The sequence below is a fragment of the Hemiscyllium ocellatum genome, chromosome 46 (assembly GCF_020745735.1).
Source record: "Hemiscyllium ocellatum isolate sHemOce1 chromosome 46, sHemOce1.pat.X.cur, whole genome shotgun sequence".
Taxonomy (NCBI): Eukaryota; Metazoa; Chordata; class Chondrichthyes; order Orectolobiformes; family Hemiscylliidae; genus Hemiscyllium; species Hemiscyllium ocellatum.
In genome coordinates, this window is record NC_083446.1 from 15,265,544 (window position 1) to 15,290,514 (window position 24,971).

General features: G+C 44.8%; 1 protein-coding gene across 4 annotated transcripts; it reads right to left on the bottom strand.

The window, feature by feature from the left end:
* Positions 1 to 2,073: 2,073 nt before the first annotated feature.
* Positions 2,074 to 24,705, bottom strand: LOC132836346 (zinc finger protein 239-like). 4 transcript variants are annotated; one of them, XM_060855800.1, is made up of 3 exons: positions 24,646 to 24,705; positions 22,861 to 22,950; positions 2,074 to 4,106 (listed from the first exon to the last, which is right to left on the bottom strand). In XM_060855800.1, the coding sequence occupies exon 3, from the start codon at positions 3,779 to 3,781 to the stop codon at positions 2,777 to 2,779; it is 1,005 nt and encodes a 334-aa protein (XP_060711783.1). In that variant the 5' UTR covers positions 3,782 to 4,106; positions 22,861 to 22,950; positions 24,646 to 24,705; the 3' UTR covers positions 2,074 to 2,776. The 4 variants fall into 4 exon arrangements, with proteins under 4 accessions (XP_060711783.1, XP_060711784.1, XP_060711785.1 ...); XM_060855801.1 differs by having other exon boundaries at positions 24,662 to 24,683; XM_060855802.1 differs by lacking the exon at positions 24,646 to 24,705 and adding an exon at positions 24,571 to 24,619.
* Between the last annotated feature and the right edge of the window lie 266 nt (positions 24,706 to 24,971).

Below are 24,971 nucleotides of genomic sequence, written 5' to 3' on the forward strand. Positions count from 1 at the left end.
GCTTCCGTACTGTAGCAACTCTATGATTAAAGGTATGACAGCAGATAAATGATGTCAAAGAGCGAATAAAGGAAATTAAATTAAAAACTTGGTGGGAGGATTTCTGGAGGATTTCTCCAACCTACAAATCCATCCCTTGGTCTGTATTGTGTCACATCTGTCTGTGTTGTTAATTCTGGTTACCCTGGTATACCTCATCATCCTCACTGTCAATATGAATCTGGAGAGCTCACTCAACTTCCGGTCTCCCCAAGCTTTATTGAACATTATGGCTGAAAATGTGTTGCTGAAAAAGCGCAGCAGGTCAGGCAGCATCCAGGGAACAGGAGATTCGACGTTTCGGGCATAAGCCCTTCTTCAGCTTCTTGAACATTATATCAACATTGTAAATGTTTTGCTAAGCCTAGCAGATATTAGTTATCATCTTGTTTGTGTGAAATATCCTATCCCATTGCTTATGTAAAATATTCTTCAGTTTAATTATGTTCATTTGATTTTTGTAATGAATTTCTTTTTGTATTTGCCCAATTCGCCAATGTCTTATTTATTTTAATTTACTACTTTTGATTGATCAGCCATTGGGTATGAATTTTTGATGTTCCATTTAAATATAGTTTGGCGATGTTTGCTTGATCTTAGGCATTCAGGATCAAGAGGAGGGTCTGTGGGCGGACAAGCTACTCAAAATAATTAAATTATTATGGATTTATAAAGATTTCGACAATAACTAAGGCATACTGCGAAAACTGAGGCAAGCCTTGCCCAGAGTGACTGTGCTAATAAACATTCGGCAAAATGCAGACACGCTGCAGCTACCAATAGGTAGTATGTAACTGACCTGGTAGCTGCAGACGACACAATACATATCCAAATTTGGGTTCGAACAGTTGACCAGAATGCGATCAAAATTGCTATTAGGTCTGAGAACTGGGATTTACATATTAATAAACCAAAGCCTGCAACCCATTCTAAAAGATGAAAGACTTAACAGCAATCTAGGTTTGTTCAATATTTTGTGTCAGTTGTATGCATGACATTGTGACCTTTTGCTATAAATTCTGTAGCTTATAATCCTGCTCCACAGCTACCTGATGAAGGAACAGCACTCCGAAAGCTAGTACTTACAAATAATTCTGTTGGAATATAACCTGGTGTTGTGTGATTTTTAAACTTTGTCCACCCCAGTCCAACATTGGCACGTCCACATCAATCTATTGGAGGACATTAAAGACCCTCCCAATAGGGCTGAAACAATTACCAAGTGCGAGAATTGCCATAACATCACCCTCGGGCGCGGTAACGTGAAATCAACCACCAAGTTGCGAAGACACCCCTGAGACTATCTGGAGAAGACCAGATGACTATCACCACGTGGATCAAGGCCAAGATCTTGTGTGGTGGTATATGATCATCCAGAGTTAAGTTAAAGCACAAGATAGATTTGTAGTGTCAATCATTAGTTTATAGTGTATTTTGTTGTGATACAATTAATTGTGTCAAATAAAATGAATATTACTGTTCGTTATTGTTGAGTCGACTCGCAATTCTTTTGCTGGATATAAGAGTTAAAACTTACTGTGTGGCAGGCACCACAGAAGGATGGACAATGCTCCTGGAGTCTGCTTCAGGGAGGGGAGTTTAAAGGATCATAACTGGCATTGAGACTCCAATAGTACCCACACTCATTCTCTCTCACACAGGTAGAAACAGTCTAATACTCAACTCCTGCTCCATCCACTTGGCAAAGGAACTATGGCTGCCAGGAGCTAGTTTAAATACCCTCAGGTCTGACCCATCATTCAGCTCATCCTATCAGCTCCTTCTACTTGGAGTACAACTCCCCATGTCTTCATCACTGAAAGAGGCATTTTTGTGGTATGAGAGAGGACATGTGAGAGAAAGCAGCTCAGTGATTTAGTCCAGACTGCCTCTGTCTATCCCTCTCCTCCCCCACTTCCTAACTTCACACAAACTGGTCCCAAATTTAAAATCCATAAAGAGACAAAGCTGCAGTATCAAAACAGCAGCAACTACAATGCAGGTTAATAAAGACAATAGGATACAGGCTTCTCCAACCAATGGATACAGATTTATTTCACAAGGGAACACAGGATTTTCACACAGATCAATACAAGGTATGAGTGAGACTGAAAAGAACAAGCTTCCAAGTTTACTTTTAAGTAGTTTGTGAATTCTACAAATCAATCAACTCATTTTCCAAATAAGTAGTGATTACACAGATGTGCTCTCACCCTCCAACCACCACCCACACAGTGATTCCTTCAACTGAGCTGGAGTTCATTACTTTCAGCAGAAACAGACCCCAGTGGATATGGTTCAATAAACAATTAAAAAATAAGAAAATAATCAAACCGCTCTGGCACAACTTCACAGCAGGTATGGGACTTGAAACCACAGCTTCTGGTTTCAAGGTGAGGGACACTAAAAGGGTGACAAGTCACATCAAAAGAGCAGTGAGTAAAACACATGGAACCTTGAACTTCATAAACTAAATATATCGAGCAGAAAAAATAAGGAAAAGATGCTGACCTTTTGACAAACTGCCTCTAGGACTCAATTAAAGTCCAATTCTGGCCACTATGTTTTGTGTTTTTGATAGGTTTAGCTGAAGGAAAGAAATAAGAAAAGGTGGCCCAAAGTTGATGGAAGCTAGAGTTTAAGGTTTTAGGAAAGAGATGCAGAGGTGATGTGAGAAAAAGTTTTATTAAGGACAACAACAGTAACAGATGCAGTCACTTCGGAACTCGCTGGTGTTTCACCAGGTCAGATGACTGAGGAAGTCCTTTCCTACAGAGGGTGCAGGTAACAACTTGTCACCAGTATGTAATCGCTGGTGTTTCAGAAGGTTTTTTGAATGGACAAATCGTTTTCCACATTCGGAGCAGTGGAATGGTCTCTCCCCAGTATGAATGCGTTGGTGTATTAGCGCTGCATATCTGCTTTTAAAGCTCTTCACACAGTGCAAACATTTGAAAGGTTTGTCATCACTGTGAACCAGTTGGTGTGCCTTGAGTTTGGATAAATGAGAGAATGCCTTCCCACACTCAGAGCAGGGGAATGGTTTCTCCCCTGTGTGAATGCGCTCATGTGTCAGCAGGTTGGATGAATCACTGAATCCCTTCCCACATTCAGAGCAGATGACTGGCTTCTCCCCTGAATGAAATCGCAGATGTCTGGACAAATTGGATGACTGACTGAATCCCTTCCCACACTTGGGGCAGATAAATGGCCTCTCGCCAGTGTGAGTGCATTCATGTTTCTGAAGGTCAGATGACTGAGTAAATCCCTTCCCACAAACAGAGCAGGCGTATGGCCTCTCCCCCGTGTGAGTGCGTTCATGTTTATGAAGATCAGAGGACTGAATAAATCCCTTCCCACAAACAGAGCAAGTGTATGGCCTCTCTCCAGTGTGAGTGTATTCATGTCGTAGAAGTTCAGATGACTGGGTGAATCGCTTCCCACACACAGAACAAATAAATAGCCTCTCCCCGGTGTGAACTCGCTGGTGTGTCTGCAGGTTGGATGACTCACTGAATCCCTTCCCACATTCAGGGCAGATGAATGGCCTTGCCCCCGTGTGAATGCGTTCGTGTCTTAGACGATCTGATGACTGAGCAAATGCCTTCCCACAAACAGAACAGCTGTACGGCCTTTCCCCTGTGTGACTGCGTCGATGAGCTTCCAGCAAGCATGGATATCTGAATCCTTTCCCACAGTCTGCACATTTCCATGGTTTCTCCATAGGGCAGGTGTCTGCCATATCTCTCTATATGTGAAGATCAGCTGACTTCTCGCCCATACACAGGACAGGGCTACAGTTTCTCCCCACTGACAATCGTGTGATGTTATTCAGTCTGTGTAACTGTTCAAGACCTGTCCACAGTTAGTTCACTGGAAGACTCACTTGGGTGGATGTGTCTTGGTGCATTTCCAGTCACACCGATGTTTGAAATCTTTTCTCACAAACAGAAAAGATAAACGTTGAAAATCTAATGGATTGCAAGTCTTGATGAATTGACTCACTCTCTGATCCTGATGGAATGTTTGTTTTGAATTCTTACTGATAAACGTGCCTCTGTGACTCTCTGTAAAACAAATTTAAATCAGAAAAAGGTGAGTCTGAGAAAGAGAACAGTTTAAAAGACGAAAGGAGGTTGTGAAAGGGAGTATATTGAATCTGGTAATTTGTGTGCAAGACACTCAGAATCGGTGACCATGAAAAGTTACTGGATTGTCATAAAAACTCAACTAGTACACAAATGTCCTTCAGGGAAGGGATCCACTGCCTATCCTGGACCTTCATAGATTCAGCCCTCAATGGGAGGTGAGACAGTGAGAGCAATGGGATACTTAATGGCACTGCTTTCTCCCTCTATATGTCAGGAATAACTTTGAAAGACTCGCCCTTGAGGAAGGTCAACAGTAATGGTGTATGGAGAACCATAACCTATAAATTGCCCTTCCAGGAATGCACTGTCCTCTTGTGGATACAGGGCAATGTTTCTTTATAGTAGCTGCCTGAGAATCCTGTAACTCCTCATTGAATAGTGGGAGAACCCCTCAATGTGGGAGAACTGTCACAGCAGCACAGCAGTGAATGCTCATGTCCTAGTCATAAAATTAGATATAAATTGAATTCAAACTGTTGTTGAGAATTCTTCTGGCAAAAAGATACTTTATACATAAAAACGCAAGTCTTTATATACTGTTGTGAAGTTTAAGCCGTGTACTGTACCTTTAAGAGAGAATGAATGCAGGCACCTGTCACATAACTGACTAGCACTCTCAGAGTGGACAGGAAACTTGAAAATACAAAACATTTGCCTGCTTTCACAACAGTTTAAATTTAATCAATTTAAGTTATGCCCCAAGATACTAAAACCCAACTGAATTTGAATGTTACTGTTTTGACAACATCGAATCAATGAGACAATCCGATGTTTGGGGTACAAAAAAAACGGACACTTTGAAAGCCAGAGACAATGATCAACTGCTATTGTCAGACTGACTGCCCAAAAAACACTCTTTAATAAAAGTACATTTTTCATATGAAATATCTTTGCAGCAGAAGACTGAAGACGACCCAGGGAGATCTTCAAACAGAGGAAGACCGACACTGGAGAGGATAGCCACTATCTGGTTTTGAAAATTAAGTTGCTGTAAATTTAATAGAGGTTCTCATTGGATCAGCATTTTGTTACAGAGTGGGAGGTAGATAACAAACCTTTAAGAGAAAGGAGACTTAGAGTTGTACATTGTTGTTGTAAATATTCACTTTCAGAGTTAAAGAATACATTGATATCTTTTCCTTTAAATAGTGGAATTTGGGTAATTGTCTGTCACTCATACTTTAGCAGTTTACGAGGGGAGGTGAACTTTTCTGTGTGTTTAGTTTAATTATCAGAAGTGTCCACCGCCGTGTCAAACAATACCTGCACAGTATTAAAGCAGTTCAGATCTATACAGTTTTTGCATACACAGAAGAAAACAAACATTGGGGTTTGACGTCTTGTTAGTTACAACTAATCCAAATGCATTTCTGAATTATGCTGGGTAAATAGAACATAGAACATAGAAAAATACAGCGCAGTACAGGCCCTTCGGCCCTCGATGTTGCGCCGAACAAAGCCTACCTAACCTACACTAGCCCAATAACCTCCATATGCTTATCCAATGCCCGCTTAAATGACCATAAAGAGGGAGAGTCCACCACTGCTACTGGCAGGGCACTCCATGAACTCACAACCCGCTGAGTAAAGAATCTACCCCTAACATCTGTCCTATACCTACCACCCCTTAATTTAAAGCTGTGTCCCCTAGTAACAGCTGACTCCATTAGCGGAAAAAGGTTCTCACTGTCAACCCTATCTAAACCCCTAATCTTCTTGTACACCTCTATTAAATCTCCTCTAAACCTTCTTTTCTCCAATGAGAACAGCCCCAAGTGCCTCAGCCTTTCCTCATACGATCTTCCTACCATGCCAGGCAACATCCTGGTACACCTCCTCTGCACTCGTTCCAATGCCTCCACATCCTTCCTATAGTATGGCGACCAAAACTGCACACAATACTCCAGATAAGGCCGCACCAGAGTCTTAGACAACTGCAACATGACCTCAGGACTCCGGAACTCAATTCCTCTACCAATAAAGCCCAGTACACCATACGCCTTCTTCACAGCACTATTTACCTGGGTGGCAACTTTCAGAGATCTGTGTACATGGACACCAAGATCCCTCTGCTCATCCACACTACCAAGTAGCCTACCATTAGCCCAGTAATCCATCTTCTTGTTACTCCTACCAAAGTGAATGACTTCACACTTAGCTACATTGAACTCCATTTGCCACCTTTCTGCCCAGCTCTGCAACTTATCTATATCCCGCTGTAACCTGCCACATCCTTCTTCGCTGTCCACAACTCCACCGACTTTCATGTCATCCGCAAACTTGCTCACCCAGCCTTCAAGCCCCTCCTCTACGTCATTTATAAAAATGACAAACAGCAATGGTCCCAAAACTGATCCTTGTGGAACACCGCTAGTAACTGCACTCCAAGATGAACCTATACCATCAACTACTACCCTCTGTCTCCTTCCAGCCAGCCAATTCCTAATCCAAACCTCTAATGCACCCTCAATGCCACACCTCCGTAGTTTTTGCATTAGCCTGCCATGGGATACCTTATCGAACGTCTTGCTAAAATCCATATACACCACATCTACAGCTTTACCCTCGTCCACTTCCTTGGTTACCTTCTCAAAGAACTCAATAAGGTTGTGAGGCACGACCTGCCCTTCAAACCATGTTGACTATCCTTGATCACATTATTCCTGTCCAGATGTTCATAAATCCTATCCCTTACAATTCTCTCTAAGACTTTGCCCACAACAGAAGTGAGACTCACTGGCCTATAGTTACTAGGGCTATCCCTACTCCCCTTCTTGAACAAGCGGACCACATTCGCTATCCTCCAGTCTTCTGGCACTATTCCCAGACGATCCTAGGATTAATGCCATCAGGCCCAGGGGACTTATCTATTTTAATCCTTTCCAGTATTCCCCAGACCTCTTCCCTACATACCTCAAGGCCATCCATTCTAATCACTTGTGACTCAATATTCACATCAGCAACAGTGTCCTGTTCCTGAGTGAATACTGATGAAAAGTATTGATTTAGTGTCCCTCCAATCTCCTCCGCCTCCAAGCACAACTTCCCACTACTATCCTTGACTGGACCGATACCTACCCTAGTCATCCTTTTATTCCTGACATACCTATAGAAAGCCTTTGGGTTTTCCCTAATCCTACCAACTAAGGACTTTTCATGTCCCCTTCTCGCTGCTCTTAGCTCTCTCTTTAGATCCTTCCTGGCTACCTTATAACTCAATCGCCCCAACTTAACCTTCACGCCTCATCTTTACATAGGCCGCTCTCTTCCCTTTCACAAGGGATTCCAATTCCTTATTAAACCACGGCTCCCTCACAAGACCCTTTACTCCCTGCCTGACTGGTACATACTTATCAAGGACACCCATTAGCTGTTCCTTGAACAATCTCCACATATCATTTGTGTTCTTCCCTTGAAGCCTATTTTTCCAATCCACGCATCCTAAGTCATGCCTCACCGCATCATAATTTCCCTGCCCCCAGCTATAACTCTTGCCCTGCAGTGCACACTTATCCCTCTCCATCACTAGAGTAAAAGTCACCGAGTTGTGGTCACTGTCCCCGAAGTGCTCACCTACGTCCAAGTCTAACACCTGGCCTGGTTCATTACCTAGAACCTACAAATCCAGTATAGCCTCACCGCTTGTTGGCCTGTCTACATATTGTGTCAGGAAACCCTCCTGCACACATTGGACAAACTAAAATACCATACTTTATTTACCAAAATACAACAGCCAAAATACCAAAATTAAAAACATGAAAACAATCCTAAAATCTCAAATATTAAAACCTTAAACATCAAGTATAAAACCAAACTTCAAATCTAAGACCCATCTAAAACTATTTACCAAGAGCAATTAGAAAGCTGTTTAAAATTCTTACAAATCTGTAAATATTAGAAGCCGTCCTCAAGTCAATGACATTGTCAAGGTAGAGGTTTCCTGGTCAAATACTTTAAATCCCAAATCAGTTTATTATTCGTATCAGTCCATTTCCCCTTGTTCCCAGAAAAAAACTAAGAAAGGAAAATCGCTCACTCTTAGTTAATTCTTTAACCTGGTCCTGAAGATGTTTATATTTGCTTGATTTTTCATCCCAAATTTTCTCCAAAGAATCATTTTCAAAACGTACAAGGACACCTACTACTATGATTTCTTGTTCTTTTTGAAAGATCAGATCCGGTATGATTAGATTCAATTAGATTAGATTTGCTACAGTATGGAAACAGGCCCTTCGGCTCAACCAGTCCACACCGACCTTCTGAAAAGTAACCTACCCAGACCCATTTCCCTTTGACTATTGCACCTAACACTACTGGCAATTTAGCATGGCCAATTCACCTGACCTGCACATCTTTGGACTGTGGGAGGAAACTGGAGCACTCGGAGGAAACCCACGCAGACAGGGGGAGAATGTGCAAACTCCACACTGTCAGTCATCTGAGGCAGGAATTGAACCCGGGTCTCTGGTGCTGTGAGGCAACAGTGCTAACCACTGTGCCACCGTGTCGCCCACTATTTGTATCATTTCTGAGATGTATTAGCTGACCATGGATCCGGTAAAACCCATACGTCTGACCAGAAAAGCTAAAAACCAAATATCATTAAACCAGTTAAAACAAGAAATCATTAAACAGTATAAAACACGAGTTAAAACCAGAATCTAAAATTAGTTCAAAGCGAGCAATCCGGCCAGACAAAACTGGGCTTCCTTGTCCAAGACTGTTACCAGAGGGAACCTTGTGGAGGTTCAACCTTACTTTGTGGACGACAAGCTATGTACCATTGCCTACAAAGGTAACTACACAAGCAGGCTCGCTGGAAGACCCACCAAAGAAACGAGCTGTAGTTACATCTCCTCCATCTCTCCCACCAAAGGATTGTACTGGTAATGTCCTTCTCACCACCAGCCAAGTGACATCTTGGTGATTGTTCAAGAGTTCTGATGATGAGGCATTCTGCCAATTGACATTGACAGTCGGTTCAGGGAACCACGCGCAGGATCCACCTTTCCTTTCAGGGTCTCGAGGACGCTATGTGCTGACTACTTCCTGATGGTCAAAGATGCTTTTCTTTAGCAAGTTTTGAGAAGATTCGTAGTTCAGGTTGAAGTTCTGGATGTAAGCGCTCTGGATTTTCAGATGTTTCATCGCCATACTAGGTAACATCATTAGTAAGCCTCTGGTGAAGCACTGGCGTTATGTCCCACTTTCAATTTTTGTGTTTAGGTTTCCTTGGGTTGGTGATGTCATTTCTGGTTCTTTTTCTCAGAGGGTGATAGATGGGTCCAAATCTCAGAGACATGCACAAGAATTCGAGAAGCATGGCCCTCCAACTGGAACTCTACCAACAAACACATCGATTTGGATCCCAAAGAACGGAAATAAAACCAGCACGTCACTGGAGGCTCACTGAGGTTGTTTTCTAGTATGGTGACAAAACATCTGAAAACGAACCTTTCAGCTCAGCGAGCAAGCTTACATTCAGTGCTTTTCTTTGCAAATTTGTCTTCAAAGGACAGGTGATAAGGAACAGTCCACCTACTTGGAACATTCCACAGCAGAGAGGCCAGTCCTAGGGCACATTCACAGCTTGATGCAGCTGCACACAAAGGTGGCCATCTGGATGACAACAACATTGGGTATATTCTCCACCCTGCAGACCCAATCGATCTTAGACTGCTCCTCCTAAAACAAATTCCTGAACTTTGAGTAGACACCTCCAATAACTAACCCCTGGAATACTTCCCGTGACAGCCTATTGGATCCGGTGAGTGTCAGCAGAGCTGGGGGGTTAAACTCAGCAGCTTTTACTGGCTACCACAATCCCTCCAATGACACAAGAATGTGCAGCAGCTGGAAATCTGGAAGAAAGTGGAAGTGTTGCAAATTTTCAGCAGCTCAGGCAGTACTTCTGGACAGACACAGGCAGACAAAGAAAGCGAGCAAGAAAATTCCAGTTGACTGGACTTTGGTCTCCAATAATTGATACCCCTTACCCCCAGAGCTGTAGTCGCTTGTCCTCTGGTGCAGAGGGCTCTGAGAGCCGCCAAGACTCAGTGTCACTGAGACTGATGAAGGAGCAGCACTCCGAAAGCTACTGCTTCCAATAAACCTGTTGGACGATAACCTGCTATTGTGTGATTTTTAACTTTGTCCACCCCAGTCCAACACCAGCTCCTCCACATCAAATAAATGGCTGGAGATCAGAGCGGGTCAGGCAGCATCCACAGAGAGTCAAAATGTGTCGCGCTGGAAAAGCACATCAGGTCAGACAATTTTCAGCGCCACAGTTTTAGACTCTGACCTCCAGTTCTCACTTTCTCCCAGCATCCACAGACGACCGAGCAAGCTGCTCTGAGGTGTGGAGGGCCCAGCATTCACGCAATAGTGGGTGTAATGCTCCAGCGAATCACAGCACAATCCATAGGAACAACATCTCATCTTTAGACAAGGCATCTTACGACCATCTAGATTTAAGATTGAGTTCAACACTTTCAAATTGTGAACTCACACCTAATCTTTTCCTTTCTTTTAACTTTACTTGTTACATTCTCTGTCACCATGCCCTCTCTCCCCTCCCCCTACTCCAGTGGGCCTGTCTGCTTTTCTGCCATTCTCACATTCAATCTGAATTATCAACACCCTTTTTCCCGAGCACTCTATCCCCACACTAGTGTAAATGCTGCCCCATTCACACTTCATGTTAGCTCTGAAGAGTCACCTAGACTCAAATAGTTAGCTTGCTCTCTCTCCATGGATGCTGCCTGACCTACTGTGATTTCCAGCACTTTTTGTTTTCAGAACAGATAATCACGAGTGTATTAATACATAGAATCTCATCGTGGGGGTTTGGGGTTGTTTATGGCTGGAATCACAGATACCCGGGAGTGAGTTAAAGACTAGAATCTAATCGAGGGGATCAGAGGTACTTTTTATGTCGAAAAATAGATACCCCAGAGTGAGTTAGAGACTATAATCTGAGGCAATACCAGGTACACAGGAGTGAAATACAGACTGGAATCTAATTGAGGAGTTCTGGGTGGTTTAATGGACTGAGGAGAACCAGGAGGGGGCATGAAAAAGGCTTGGGAAAATAGGATTAGGGAGAACCCAAAGGCATTTTACTCATACGTGAGAAATAAGTGATTGATCAGGGAGAAGGTAGGGCTGATCAGGGATAGCGTAGGGAACTCGTGCGCGGAGTCTGAGCAGATAGGGGGAAGCTGTAAATGAGTATTTTGCTTCAGTTTTCTTGAAGGAAAGGGACCTTTTCGTGAATGACAACTTTGAGGAGCTGGGATACAGGCTTGACCAGATTGAGATTGAAGACGTCAATGTGCTGGCAATTTTGGGAAACCTGAAGTCTCCAGGGCCAGACCAGATTTATCCAAAGCTGCTCCAGGAAGCGAGAAAGGAGGTTGCTCAGCCGCTGGCGAAGATCTTTGCCTCCTCACTCTCCACGGGAATCGTACCGGAGGATTGGAAGGAGGTGAATGTTGTTCCTCTTTTCAAGAAGGGTAATGGGGAAATCCCTGGCAATTACAGACCAGTCAGTCTTACGTCTATGGTCAGCAAAGTTTTGGAAAGAATTCTGAAGAATAGGATCAATGACTATTTGGCAAAGCATAGTGTGATTAAAGGCAGTCAGCATGGCTTTGTGAGGGGCAGGTCATGCCTCACAAATTTTATTGAGTTCTTTGAGGAGGTGACAAGACAGGTTGACGAAGGTCAAGCAGTGGATGTGGTGTATATGGACTTCAGCAAGGCATTTGATAGGGTTCCCCATGGTAGGCTCATTCATAAAGTCAGGAAGTATGGGATACAAGGAGATTTGGCTATCTGGATTCAGAATTGGTTGGCTGACAGAAGGCAGAGAGTGATTGTAGATGGAAAGTATTCTGCCTGGAGGTCAGTGTTGAGTGGGGTCCCACAGGGGTCTGTTCTTGGGCCTCTGCTCTTTGTAGTTTTTATAAATGAGTTGGACGAGGAGATTAAGGGGTGGGTTAGTAAATTTGCAGATGGCACAAAGGTTGGAGGTGTCATTGATAGTATCGAGGGTTATTGCAGGCTGCAGTGCGGCAGAGACAGGATGCAGAGCTGGGCATCGTACCTTTGGGGTCCTGAAGGGAGAGGGTGAGCAGCCTCAAGTCGTTGTCCATGTAGATACCAACAACATAGGTAGAAAGAGGGATAGGGATGTAAGGCAGGATTTCAGGGAGCCAGGGTGGAAGTTGAGAGCTAGAACAAACAGAGTTGTTATCTCTGGTTTGTTACCCGTGCCACATGATAGCGAGGCAAGAATAGGGAGAGAGATCAGCTGAACACATGGCTGCAAGGATGGTGCAGGAGGGAGGGTTTCAGGTTCTTGGATTATTGGGGCTTATTCTGGGGAAGGTGGGACTTGTACAAATGAGACGGTCTTCACTTGAACCAGAAGGGTACTAATATCCTGAGTGGGAAATTTGCTGGTGCTATTCGGGTGGGTTTAAACTAGCTCAGCAGGAGGATGGGAACCGGAGGTGTAGTTGCAGTGCACAGGAGAACCAGAGTAGGAGGGACAAGGACAGGATTTCAGGGTCACAGGAATGTGCTGGCAGACAGCAAACTAGTTTGAAGTGTGTCTACTTCAACGCCAGAAGTATTTGAAATAGGGTAGGTGAGCTTGCAGCATGGATAGATACCTGAGACTTCGATATTGTGGCCATTTCAGAAACATGGATAGAGCAGGGTGAGGAATGGATGTTGCAGGTTCCAGGGTTTAGATATTTCATTAAGAACGGGCAAGGCAATAAAAGAGAGGGAGGCGTGGCCTTGTTAGTCAAAGATGGAATTTTTGATGAGGACTCGTCTACTGAGGTAGTGTGGGCTGAGGTTAGAAACAGGACAGGAGAGAAAAACTGCTTCAAGTTTTTTTATAGGCCTCCGCAGAGTTCCAGGGAGATAGAAGAGAGGATTAGCAAAATTATTCTGGGTAGGAGCGAAAAGAACAGGGTGGTCATTATGGGAGACTTTAACTTCCCCAACATTGACTGGAAATGCTGTAACTCTAGTATGTCGGATGGATCCAATGTGTACAGGAGGGTTTCCTAACACAGTATGTCGAAGGGCTGACAAGAGGGGAGGCCACACTGGATCTGGTGCTTGGTTATGAACCAGGCCAGGTGTTTGATTTAGTTTTAGGTGAGCACTTTGGAGAGAGTGACCATAATTCAGTTACGTTTAGTTTAGTGATGGAAAGGGATTGATACATGCCACAGATCACGAGTTATTGATGGGGCAAAGGCAATTGTAATGCGATTAGGCAAGAATTAGGATACATAGAATGGGGTTGCAAAATGCAGGGAATGCAGACAATCGAAACGTGGAGGTGGTTTAAGGAACAGATACTGCGTGTCCTTGATAGGTATGTCCCTGTCAGACAGGGAGGAAGTGATAAGGATGAGGAACCGTGGTTTACCACAGAAATTGCATCTCTTGCTAAGAAGAAGGAAGGAGGCTTATGTGTTGACGAGGCATGATGGTACAGATGAGGCAGTGGAGAGTTACTGATCAGCTCAGAAGGATTTAAAGAGTTAAGAAGAGCAAAGAGTGGACACGAGCAGTCTTTAGCAAATAGAATAAAGGAGAACCCTAAAGCTTTCCATAGTGATGTGAGGAATAAAAGAATGATTAGGGTAGGAATCGGGCCAGTCAAAGACAGAAATGGGAAATTGAGTGTGGACTCTGTAGAGATTGGAGGGGTGCTAAATGAACATTTCTCATCAGTGTTCACTCAGGAAAAGGAGAACATTGCAGAGGAGAGGAATGAGGTATGAGATATTAGACTGGAAAGGATCAAGGTTAGTTATGAACAGGTGTTATCAATTCTAGAAGGAGTGAAAGTAGACAAGTCCCCTGGGTCGGATGGGATTTATCCGAGGATTCTCTGGGAAGCTAGGGAGGAGATAGCAGAGCCCTTGGCTTTGATATTGGAGTCATCATTGTCTACAGGTTTAGTACCAGAAGTCTGGAGGATTGCAAATGTTGTGACCTTGTTCAAGAAGGGCAGCAGAGATGACCCAGGTAATTATAGACCAGTGAGCCTTACTTCTGTTGTAGGTAAGGCTTTGGAAAGGATTATAAGAGATAAGATTTATAACCACCCAGCAAGCAACAATTTGATTTCAGATAACCAACATGGTTTTGTCAAGGGCAGGTCGTGTCTCACAAACCTCATTGAGTTTTTTGAGAAGGTGACCAAGCATGTAGATGAGGGTACGGCAGTTGACGTGGTATACATGGACTTCTGTAAAGCATTTGATAAGGTTCCACATGGTAGGCTGTTGGAGAAAATGCAGAGGCATGGAATTGAGGGTGATTTAGCAGTTTGGATTAGAAACTAGCTTTCTGAAAAAAGGCAGCGAGTGGTGGTTGATGGAAAATATTCAGTCTGGAGTCCAGTTACTAGTGGTGCGCCACAAGGATCTGTTTTGGGACCACTGCTGTTTGTTATTTTTATAAATGACTTAGACGCAGGCATAGGTGAATGGATTAGTAAATTTGCTGACGACACTAAAGTCGGTGGAGTAGTGGACAGTTTCGAGGAATGTTACAGGTTGCAGGGGGACGTGGATAAACTGCAGAATTCGGCTGAGAAGTGTCAAATGGAGTTCAATGCAGCTAAATGTGAGGTGATGCACTTTGGGAAGAATAACAGGAAGACACAGTACTGAGTCAATGGAAAGTGGTAGTGTGGATGTGCAGAAGGATCTAGGAGGCCATGTACATAGATCCCTGAAAGTTGCCACCCAGGTGGATAGGACTGTTAAGAAGGCATACAGTGTGTTAGGTTTCAATGGTAAAGGGATTGGATTCCAGAGCTACAATATCATGACGCAACTATAAAAAAACGCTGATATGGCCACACTTGGAATATTGTACACAGTTTTGGTCCCCATATTTTGGGAAGGATGTGGAAGCATTGGAAAAGGTGCAGAGGAGATTTACCAGGATGTTGCCTGATCTGGAGGCAAGGTCTTATTAGGAAAGGCTGAGAGACTTGGTTCTTTTCTTATTGGAAAGAAGAAGGCTAAGAGGGGATTTGATAGAGACATACAAGATGATCAGAGGAGTAGATAGGGTAGACAGTGAAAGTCTTTTTCCCAGGATGATGACGTCAGCTTGTGCGAGAGGGCATAACTACAAATTGAGGGGTGATAGATTTAGGACAGATGTCAGAGGCAGGTTCTTTACGCAGAGAGTGGTAAGGGTGTGGAACACCCTACCTGCTAATTTAGTCAACTCAGCCACATTAGGGAGATTTAAACGCGCATAGATGGTTTTGGGATAGTGTAGGGAGACGAGCTGAGAATAGTTCACAGGTCGTCGCAACATCAAGGGCCGAAGGGCCTGTTCGCCGCTGTATTGTTCTATATTCTACGAACATAAGAGGTATACTTAGTACATTTGCAGATGACACCAAAATTGGAGGTGTAGTGGACAGCTAAGAAGGTTACTTCAGTTTACAAAAGGATTTTGATCAGATGGGCCAATGGGCTGAGGAGTGGCAGATGAAGTTTAATTTAGATAAATGCAAGGTGCTGCATTCTGGGAAAGCAAATCTTAGCAGGACTTATACACTTAATGTTAAGGTCCTAGGGAGTGTTGCTGAACAAAGAGACCTTGGAGGGCAGGTTCATAGCTCCTTGAAAGTGGAGTTACAGGTAGATACAATAGTGAAGAAGGCATTTGGTATGCTTTCCTTTATTGGTCAAAGTACTGAGTACAGGAGTTGAGAGGTCATGTTGCGGCTGTACAGGACATTGGTTAGGCCCCTTTTGGAATATTGCGTGCAATTCTGGTCTCCTTTCTATCAGAAGGATTTATGAAACTTGAAAGAGTTCAAAAAAGATTAATAAGGATGTTACCAGGTTTGGACGTTTTGAGCTATTGGGAGAGATTGAATTGGCTGGGCTGTTTTCCCTGGTGGATTGGAGGCTGAGGAGTAACCTTATAGAGATTTATAAAATCATGAGGGGCATGGAAAGGATAAACAGACAAAGTCTTTTCCCTCGGGTGGGGAATCCAGAACTGGAGGGCATAGGTTTAGGGTGAGAGGGGAAAGATATAAAAGAGACCTAAGGGGCAACTTTTCCATGCAGAGGGTGATACGTGTATGAAATGAGCTGCCAGAGGACGTGGTGAAGGCTAGTGCAATGGTATCATTTAAAAGGTATCTGGATGGGTATATGAATAGGAAGGGTTTGGAGAGATATGAGCTGGGTGCTGGCAAGTCAGACTAGATTAGGTTAGGATATCTAGTCAGCGTGGATGAGATGGACCGATGGATGTGCTGTACATCTCTATGACTCAGTAACTCTGATATAATGGGCTCACATATCCAGTAAATGTACAAACTGGTCTCAAGAGGAAAAGAATCCCTCTGGACAGAAAAGTGATTCTGAAGTGATCCAGACTGGCTCTAGCTCAAGCCCCACCCTCTGGCTCACACAAGGAAACTGTTCACCGGAGATGCTGTCACCAGCTACAGAGACCAGCAGTTCCTCCACATGATCAGTTTGTCCTCTGGGATTAATAAATTGCTCTTGCCTGACATGGGACATATGCCTGTTGTATCTAGTTAGCTCATACCTCAGTTTTAAACTTACTTTGCAATAAGCTACTTTAAAATCACTTGAGCTCAAACCCACTTTCAGGTAATCTGTGACTCCCAGACTTAAACCTTGCAATTGGTGTTTGGACTGAGATCACAGTGGTTGAAGTCATAGTCTTGAAAAACAACACATTTTTTAAAATACTAATGAAAATGTTCTGAAACAAAGTCTGGCGTATACAATAGTATTAGAATGTTACAGGCAGATACATTAACAACACTTAAAAGGCAATTAGACAAAATATATGGATAGGAAAGATTTAGAAGGATGTGGACGAAGTGCAGGGAAATGGAGTTCACATGGATGGACATTTTGGTTGCATGGACCAGTTTGGGCTGTAGGACTCTCTAAACTGATAGTCTAACAGAGAAAACAGAGACAAAAAAACCCCTGCAGATGCTGGAATCCAAAGTAGACAAGCATGAGACAGGAAGAACACAACAAGCTAGGCAGCATTAAGAGGTGGAGAAGTCAACGTTTTCGGTACAACCCTTCTTCAGGAATGGAAATGGGGGCGGGAGAGAGATAGAGGGGGGAGGAGAAGGGTAATGGGTGGGGAGGAGTGGAATGGTGAGGTAGTGATAGGTGAACACATGTGGTGAGTACGTCCTGATTGTCGATGGGAGCAATGAATCCCGTTGGAAGGAAGGATCGGTCAGAGGGATGGAAGGGAGGAGGCAGGCTGGAACAGGAGTCAGAGGGTGCATGGGAAGGTTATTTGAAATTGGAGAACTCAATGTTGAGTTCCAGGCTGTGTGCTATCCTGGTGGAATATGAGGTGTTGCTGCTCCAATTTACGGCCTGATTCACTTTGGCAGAGGAGGAGGCTGAGGACAGGCATGTCTGAGAGGGAGTGGGAAGGGGAATTGAAATGGGCAGTGACCAGGTCAGGCTGGTCCTTACAGGCCCGGCTGAGCTCCTCGCAAAACATTCCCTTAGTTTACGTTTGGGTTCATCTATGGAGAGAAGATCACATTGGGAGCACCAGATGCAGAAAAGTAGGTCGGAGGAGGGGGAGACACACTCTGGATGGATGGATGGAGGTGAGGGGGCTGGTGTGCTGGCAGGTGTTGCATCTTTTATGGTTGCAGGGGAAGGTAAGAGGGCAGAGGTTTGGTGTGGACAGTGGTGTGAACCAAGGAGTGGGAAAGGGAATGTTGCTTGCAGAAGGCTGAGAGGGATGAGGAGGGGAAGATATTCCTGGTGGTGGGGTCTTGTTGGAGTTGGCGAAGATATTTGAGGATGATATGTTGGATGTGGAGACTACTGGGGTGAAAATAGAGGACAAGGGGACCCTACCTTTATTATATTTGGAGGGGACTGTTTATAGCAGTGGAGCGGCGAATGGAGGTGGTGTGGTAGAGGACTGTCTGGATGACAGAGCAGGGAAAGCGTGATGTTTAAAATAGGTGGACATCAGGGATGCTTGGGAGTGGAACGTCTACTTGTCAGAGCAGATGTGACGGAGACAGAGGAATTGGGAAAACAGGATGCAGTTGTTGCAAGATATGGGGTGGAAGTAGGTGTAGCGCAGGTAGTTGCAGGTTTTTAGTAAATGTCAGTCTTTAAACTGTCACTGCAGAATGAAATGGAGAGGTCAAGAAAGGGGAGAGCAGTATCCAAGATAGACCAAGGGAACTTAAGGGCAGGTTGGAATTTGTTGGTGAAGTTGATGAACTACTCCAGTTCAGCATTGGTGCAAGAAGCAGTACTGATGTTATGATGGACGAATTGAAGGGCAACACGATGGCTCAGTGTTTAGCACTGCTGCCTCACAGCGCTAGGGACCCAGGTTCAATTCCCAGGCAACTGTCTATGTGGAGTTTGCACATTCTCCCCATGTCCGCGTGGATTTCCTCTGGGTTCTCCAGTTTCCTCTCTCAATCCACAGATGTGCAGGTCAGGTGAATTGGCTATGCTAAATTGCCCATAGAGTTCAGGAATGTGTAGGTTAGGTGCATTAGTTGGCGGTAAATGTAGAGTAGTAGGGGAATGGGTCAGGGTAGAATATTCTTCGAATGGTTGTGTGGGCTTGCTGGGCCGAAGGGCCTGTTTCCACACTGTAAGGATTCTAGGATTCTTCTATGATTTTGATTTCCTGTGTAAGTGTTGAAGAGGGACTGTTCAACTTCGCCGACAGAGGCAGGTGTAGCTATGGCTCATAGGAGTGCCCATGGCCATTCCCTGGATTTGAAGGAAATGGGAAGAGTTGAAGGAAAAGTTATTGAGGGTGAGGACTAGTTCAGCAAGGTGGAGGCGGATAGTAGTGGACGGGGACTGGATGGGTCTGTTGGAGAGGAAGAAACTAATGGCCTGCAGGCCGTTCTTGTGGGTTATGGACATGTATACATTCTGCACATTCATAGTGAAGATGAAGCACTGGGGCCAGGTTACTGGAAGTTTCCAAGGAGGTGGAGGGAGTGATTTGTGTCCCGGATGTCGATGGGAAGTACTGGACCAAGAGGGGAGAGAATGGAGTCAAGGCAGAAAGAAATGAGTTCGATAGAGCAGGAGCATGTGGAGACAATAGGCTAGCCTGAATAGTTGGGCTTGTGGTTCTTGAGGAGGAGGTTGAATTGGGCATGAGGGAAGGGAGAGTATGAGGTTGGAGGAGGTGGAGAGGAGATCACAGAGGCGACGAGGTCACAGACAGTGCGGGTGATAGTGGCCTGATAGGCCACGGCGAGGTCATGGTCAAGGGGAGGTAGGACGTGGCTTCAGAGAGCTGGTGCTTGGCCTCTGCGACATAGCAGTCCGTCCTCCAAACTACTACTGCCCGCCTTTGTCAGCAGTTTTGATGGTGAATCAGGGATTGGTATGGAGGGAATGGAACGCTGCACATTCTGAGGGTGTGAGGCTAGAGTGGGTGAGGGGATGGAGAAATCGAGGCAGCTAATGTTGTGTCGGCAGTAAAGAGGTCCAGAGCGGGAATGAGGCTGGGAGGGTGTGTCTAAGTAGAACAGGAAGGTTGGAGTGGGGATAAGGGGTCCTCGTTAGGGGGAGGGGGGTGGTCGTGCAGTTGGGAGTCTTTGTCAAAGAAAGTGGCACAGAGGCGGAGGTGGTGAAGGAGGGCTCCACCATCTGTCACAGCAGAACAAGAATCCTGATCCCCCGACTATTATTTGGGTCTCTCGATTAACAGTCTAGCAATAATACCACAACGCCACTGCCCCCTCTACTGCATTCACAATATATATTGATGATTTAGATGAAGAAACTTAAATGAAATATCTCTCAGAATGTAGATGACATGCAACGAAGAGGCAGAGCAGTGGTCCTGGTGCATAAGGACTTCAGTAAAGTATTTGACAAGTTTCCACATGGCAGACTGGTCAACAAAGTTACAGAACATGGAATATAGGGAGATGTAACCATTTGGATACAGACTGGCTCAAAGGTAGGAGACAGAGAGTGGTGGAGGAGGGTTGCTTTTCAGAATGGAGAGCATCGATTTGCCACAAGGATCTGTGCTGGGTCCACTGCTTTTTGTCATTTACGTAAATGATCTGGATATGAATCGAGCAGGTATGATTCATAAGTTTGTAGATGACACCAAAAGTGGTGGTGTAGTGGATAGCGAAGAAGGTTGTTTCAGAGTACAATAGGACCTTGATCAAATGAGCTGAGGAGTAGCAGATGGAGTTTAATTTAGATAAATATGAGGTGCTACATTTTGGTTAGACAAATCAGGGCACAACTTGTACACTTCACAGTAAGGTCCTGGGGAGTGCTGCTGAACAAAGACAAAGGAGCACAGGTTAACACTTCCTTGAAAGTGGAGTCGCAGCTGGAAAGGATAGTGAAAACAGGTACTAAAGTAGGTCTTTTGTAAAAGTGAAGTGGCATAAAGAGAACTTTCGAAAAGTGGGGGATACTTGTAGCAGGGCAGGATCAAATGCAATAATGGCCTACTCCTGTTCCTACATTTCTCATCTGTTGAACGTGGGTTATAAAAACAAAATGATTGTAATGGACACAGATATCAGCACTATCTTATCCTCACTGGATGAAAATCCTGTAACTCCTTGCCGAACAACAATCTGGGAGAAGCTTCACCACATGGACTGCAGCAGTTCAAGAAGGTCAAGGACATGCAGAGTGATTTTGAAAGCTCTAGACTGGCTGTTCTGTCTCTATCTCATTTTCTATTCAGGTCTCAAATCGTTGAATGCTCTGGGAAAAGCAAATAGCATGTAGGAAATAAGCAAATATCTATGGATGTTTGCTGAAACTGTTTACATTCACTGCTGATTCATAAATTAAACTTTTTATTAATCTGTCTGTGAACCATATGACAGAGGAGGAAGTGCTGAGTGTCTTGAAACTTATAAAAGTGGATAAATCCCCAGGACCTGATCAGGTCATAGAGTCAGATATGTACAGCATGGAAACAGACCCTTCGGTCCAACCTGTCCATGCCGACCAGATATTCCAACCCAATCTTGTACCCTAGAACTCTGTGGGAAGCTAGGGAAGTGATTGCTGGACCTCTTCCTGAGATATCTGTATCATCGATAGTCACAGATGAGCTGCCTGAAGACTGGAGGTTGCTAGTGTGGTGCCACTGTTTAAGAAGGACGGTAAGGACAAGCCAGGGAACTACAGACCAGTGAGCCTGATGTCGGTGGTGGGCAAGTTGTTAGAGGGAATTGTGAGGGAATGGATGTATGTGTATTTGGAAAGGAAGGGACTGATTAGGGATAGGCAACATGGCTTTGTGTGTGGGAAATCATGTCTCACAAACTTGATTTAGTTTTTTGAAGAAATAACGAAGAGGATTGATGAGGGCAGAACAGTAGTTGTGACCTATATGGACTTCAGTAAGACGTTCGACAAGGTTCCCCATGGTTAGCAAAGTTAGATCTCATGGAATATAGGGAGAACTAGCCATTTGGATACAGAACTGGCTCAAAAGTAGAAGACAGAGGGTGATGGTAGAGGGTTGTTTTTCAGACTGGCTGCCTGTGACCAGTGGAGTGCCACAAGGATCAGGCTGGTTCCACTACTTTTCATTATTTTATATAAATAATTTGGATGTGAGCATAAGTAACTTTGCAGATGACATCAAAATTGGAAGTGTAGTGGACAGCGAAGAAGGTTGCCTCAGATTACAAAAGGATCTGGACCAGATGGGCCAATAGGCTGAGAAGCGGCAGATGGAGATTAATTTAGATAAATGTGAGGTGCTGCATTTTGGGAAAGCAAATCTTAGCAGGTCTTACACGTAATGGTAATATGCTAGGGAGTGTTGTTGAACAGAGACCTTAGAGTGCAGTTTCATAGCTCCTTGAAAGTGGAATTGCAGGTAGATAGGTTAGTGAAGAGGGCGTTTGGTATGCTTTCCTTCATTGGTTAGAGTATTGAGTACAGGGGTTGGGAGGTCATGTTGCAGCTGTACAGGACATTGCCACTGTTGGAATATTGCATTCAATTCTGGTCTCCTTCCTATTGGAAAGATGTTGTGAAATTTGAAAGGGTTCAGAAAAGATTGAAACTATTTAACTAAACTAATAATTTACATTTTTCCCCTGTTTAATACATTCCTAAGCTGTGTCTATCAATCTGTGAGGACTTTCAGATCAGCCATAATCCTATTGAATATTGGTACAGATTCAAGGGGGCAATTGGCTTACTCCTGTTGCTATTACTGTCTATTTTCTAATAGACAGTAGATAGAGCTGTAACCAGTTACACAGCCTGAGTGTGTTTTAGTGGCTATGGAAAAAGCTTTAAGTTAGACTGAAATAAAATTGCAGTTGAGAGAAACTATATGAAGAGTTTATGCTCAAAATGTTAACTCTTCTACTTCTCAGATGCTGCCTGACCGGCTGTGCTTTTCCAGCATCACACTACTTGACTACGATCTCCAGCATCTGCGGTCCTCACTTCCTCCTATATGCATGTTCTGCCAAGTGCAATAGAATTTATCTGGTCATCCAGCCAAGCGAGATGAAAGATCCTAGACAATGGAGATACTGTCAAAATATCAGAATAAAATCAGTGATATAGTTTCCCACCTGAACTGGCCATCCAATAGTGGTCACACAGAAAAGAGACCATTCCCTTGCTCCATGTGCAGGAAGGATTCAGTCCAGCTTCTGAGACACCTGCAAGTTTACAGGGAGTTACAGGAATTCGATTCTGGAGGGATTGCTGCTTTTTAATTTCATCTCGACTTCATACTACACTTTTACTGCACTAACCGCTCCCCACCGGGAATAATCAAACAAAACAGCAGATCCCCAGGTGGAGACAATAGGCCAGATTGGGGACGGAGGAGAGAAGAATGGGGGAGGGAAGGAGAAGCTTGCGAACAGGGGGCGGGAGAAACCACACCTCCCACTGTGGCATCACCACACAAATGGGTCCTGCGCACTCTTCCCCCCTCCCCCCGCCACCCCCGTTGAACCAAGATGGCGACCATTGACCAGAGCCTGCTTCTGGAAAGAAGCCTGCGGCTCCCTACGGCTCAAATCACAGCATCGGACAACTCATGTTTGGGGCGAGAAACCTAAACTGCGCAATCATGAAACCTTCTTGTTGGAAATATTGTAGCTAATGATTCCCTTGACTAACCGTTTGTGGATGTGACAGATAAACAGTTACGTGGTTAAAGATGCCCTCTAACGCATCTCGTCCACACCTCACCCCTCCAACCGTAACAAGGACAAAACGCCCCTGCCGCTCACCTTCCACCCTACCAACCTTCACATAAACCAAATCATCTGCCGACATTTCTGCCACCTCCAAAAAGACCCCACCACCAGGGATATATTTCCCTCCCCACCTCTTTCTCCCTTCCGCAAAGACCGTCCCCTCCGTGACTACCTGGTCAGGTTCACGCCCCCCTACAACCCACCCTCCCATTCTGGCACCTTCCTCTGCCACGGCAGGAATTGCAAAACCTGCGCCTGCACCTCCTCCCTCACCTCCACCCAAGGCCCTAAAGGGGCCTTCCACATCCATCAAAGGTTTACCTGCACATCCACCAATATCATTTATTGTATCCGTTGCTCCTCTACATTGGGGAGACTGAACGCCTCCTAGCAGAGCGCTTTAGGGAACATCTCCGGGACACCCGCACCAATCAACCAAACCGCCCTGTGGCCCAACATTTCAACTCCCCCTCCCACTCTGTCGAGGACATGGAGGTTCTGGGCCTCCTTCACTACCGCTCCCTCACCGCCAGACGCCTGGAGGAAGAACGCCTCATCTTCCGCCTCGGAACACTTCAACCCCAGGGCATCAATGTGGACTTCAACAGTTTCCTCATTTCCCCTTCCCCCACCTCACCCTAGTTCCAAACTTCCAGATCAGCACTGTCCCCATGACTTGCCCTACCAGCCCATCTTCTTTTCTACCTATCCACTCTGACCTATCACCTTCATCCCTCCCCAACTCACCTACTGTACTCTTGGTTTGGAGTTGACGGTGTTGGACTGGGGTGTACAAAGTTAAAAATCACACAACACCAGGTTATATCCCAACAGGTTTAATTGGAAGCACACTAGCTTTCGGAGGGTTGCTCCAAAAGCTAGTGTGCTTCCAATTGAACTTGTTGGACTATAACCTGGTGTTGTGTGATTTTTAACTACTGTACTCTATGTTACTTTCTCCCCACCCCCACCCCCACCCCCACCCCCACCCTCCTCTTGCTTATCTATCCACGCTTCAGGCTCTCTGCCTTTAGTCCTGATGAAATGTCGATTTTACTGCTGCTCGGATACTGCCTGAACTGCTGTGCTCTTGCAGCACCATTAATCCAGAATCTGGTTTCCAGCATCTGCAGTCACTGTTTTTACCTTGATAAACACTTACGTCCAAACCCGACTCATAGCACGCATGCCCACAATTCCAATTCAGTATGCGCATGCCCGCCTGCTTGATGACATCACATAACCAAACGTAATCAAGGGGCGGATCTGGAGGACAGAGCTGGTGCTGCTGGTCCTCCAAGTAACCAGGGCGACCAAGGGGCGGAGCTGATATTGCAACCAATGAGTGAAAGAGAAAGGGGGTCTGCAACTGTGACGCCAACATACGGTGTGGGCGACAGGAGGCTGAATATTGTGTTCTTTACAATGGGGAGAACTGCTTTTTGTCTACTTTTTTTTTACAGCAGGCTCAC

Coding starts and splice junctions, on each gene's coding strand:
- LOC132836346 (XM_060855800.1), bottom strand. CDS start 3,781: ATGGCAGACACCTGCCCTATGGAGAAACCATGGAAATGTGCAGACTGT.